Below are 784 nucleotides of genomic sequence, written 5' to 3'. Positions count from 1 at the left end.
CAGTCGCTATAAGAAAGTGATCAGCACAAGAAAAATACAATACTGTCACTATTTAATAGGGGTAGAGTCTCGTTCGTATCGGAATTAAACCAGGACAAAATCGGCTTCCACCCAACCTAAGAACGGGCCCATGCACCACTACCCCACTGAAATCAAAGAAAAGAGCTGTCAATCTGTCCATCCTTTCCCAGTGTCCGGGGCCGGGGTGAGTTTTCCCGTGTTGAGTCAAATTTAAGCCGCAGGCTCCACTCCTGGGGGGGGGCCCTTCCGTCAATTCCTTTAAGTTTCAGCTTTGCAACCATACTTCCCCCGGAACCGAAACACTTTGGTTTCCCGGAAGCTGCTCGCCGAGTCTTAAATGAACTTCGGCGAATCGCTGGTTGGCATAGTTTACCGTTAGAACTAGGGCGGTATCTGATCGCCTTCGAACCTCTAACTTTCGTTCTTGATTAATGAAAACATTCTTGGCAAATGCTTTCGCAATTGTTCATCTTGCTGCGATCCAAGAATTTCACCTCTAACGCAGCAATACGAATGCCCCCGTCTGTTCCTTTCAATCATTATCTCCGGTTCGAAAACCAACAAAATAGAACCGAGATCGTATTCTATTATTCCATGCACCATTATTCAGGCATCACAACCTGCTTTGAGCACTCTAATTTTTTCAAAGTAAAATCTCGAGGCACCATTGACACTCAATGAAGAGCAACAACAGCAACCACGAATGAAGATCTCGAGCAACCGTGCCACACCTTTGTAGGGGGACTGTTGTCTAAGACCACAA

General features: G+C 46.0%; 1 protein-coding gene across 1 annotated transcript; it reads right to left on the bottom strand.

Annotated features, from left to right (window-relative positions):
* Window positions 1–52: 52 nt before the first annotated feature.
* Tsp_15175 (conserved hypothetical protein) lies at window positions 53–624 on the bottom strand. The gene is made up of 3 exons (XM_003368556.1): window positions 516–624; window positions 305–430; window positions 53–264 (listed from the first exon to the last, which is right to left on the bottom strand). The coding sequence occupies exons 1-3, from the start codon at window positions 622–624 to the stop codon at window positions 53–55; spliced, it is 447 nt and encodes a 148-aa protein (XP_003368604.1).
* Window positions 625–784: the final 160 nt, after the last annotated feature.

Source organism: Trichinella spiralis (assembly GCF_000181795.1).
Source record: "Trichinella spiralis strain ISS 195 chromosome Unknown Scfld2274, whole genome shotgun sequence".
NCBI classification, from domain to species: Eukaryota; Metazoa; Nematoda; class Enoplea; order Trichinellida; family Trichinellidae; genus Trichinella; species Trichinella spiralis.
The sequence above is the reverse complement of the archived record's forward strand: the minus strand, read 5'-3'. Positions and strand labels throughout refer to the sequence as shown.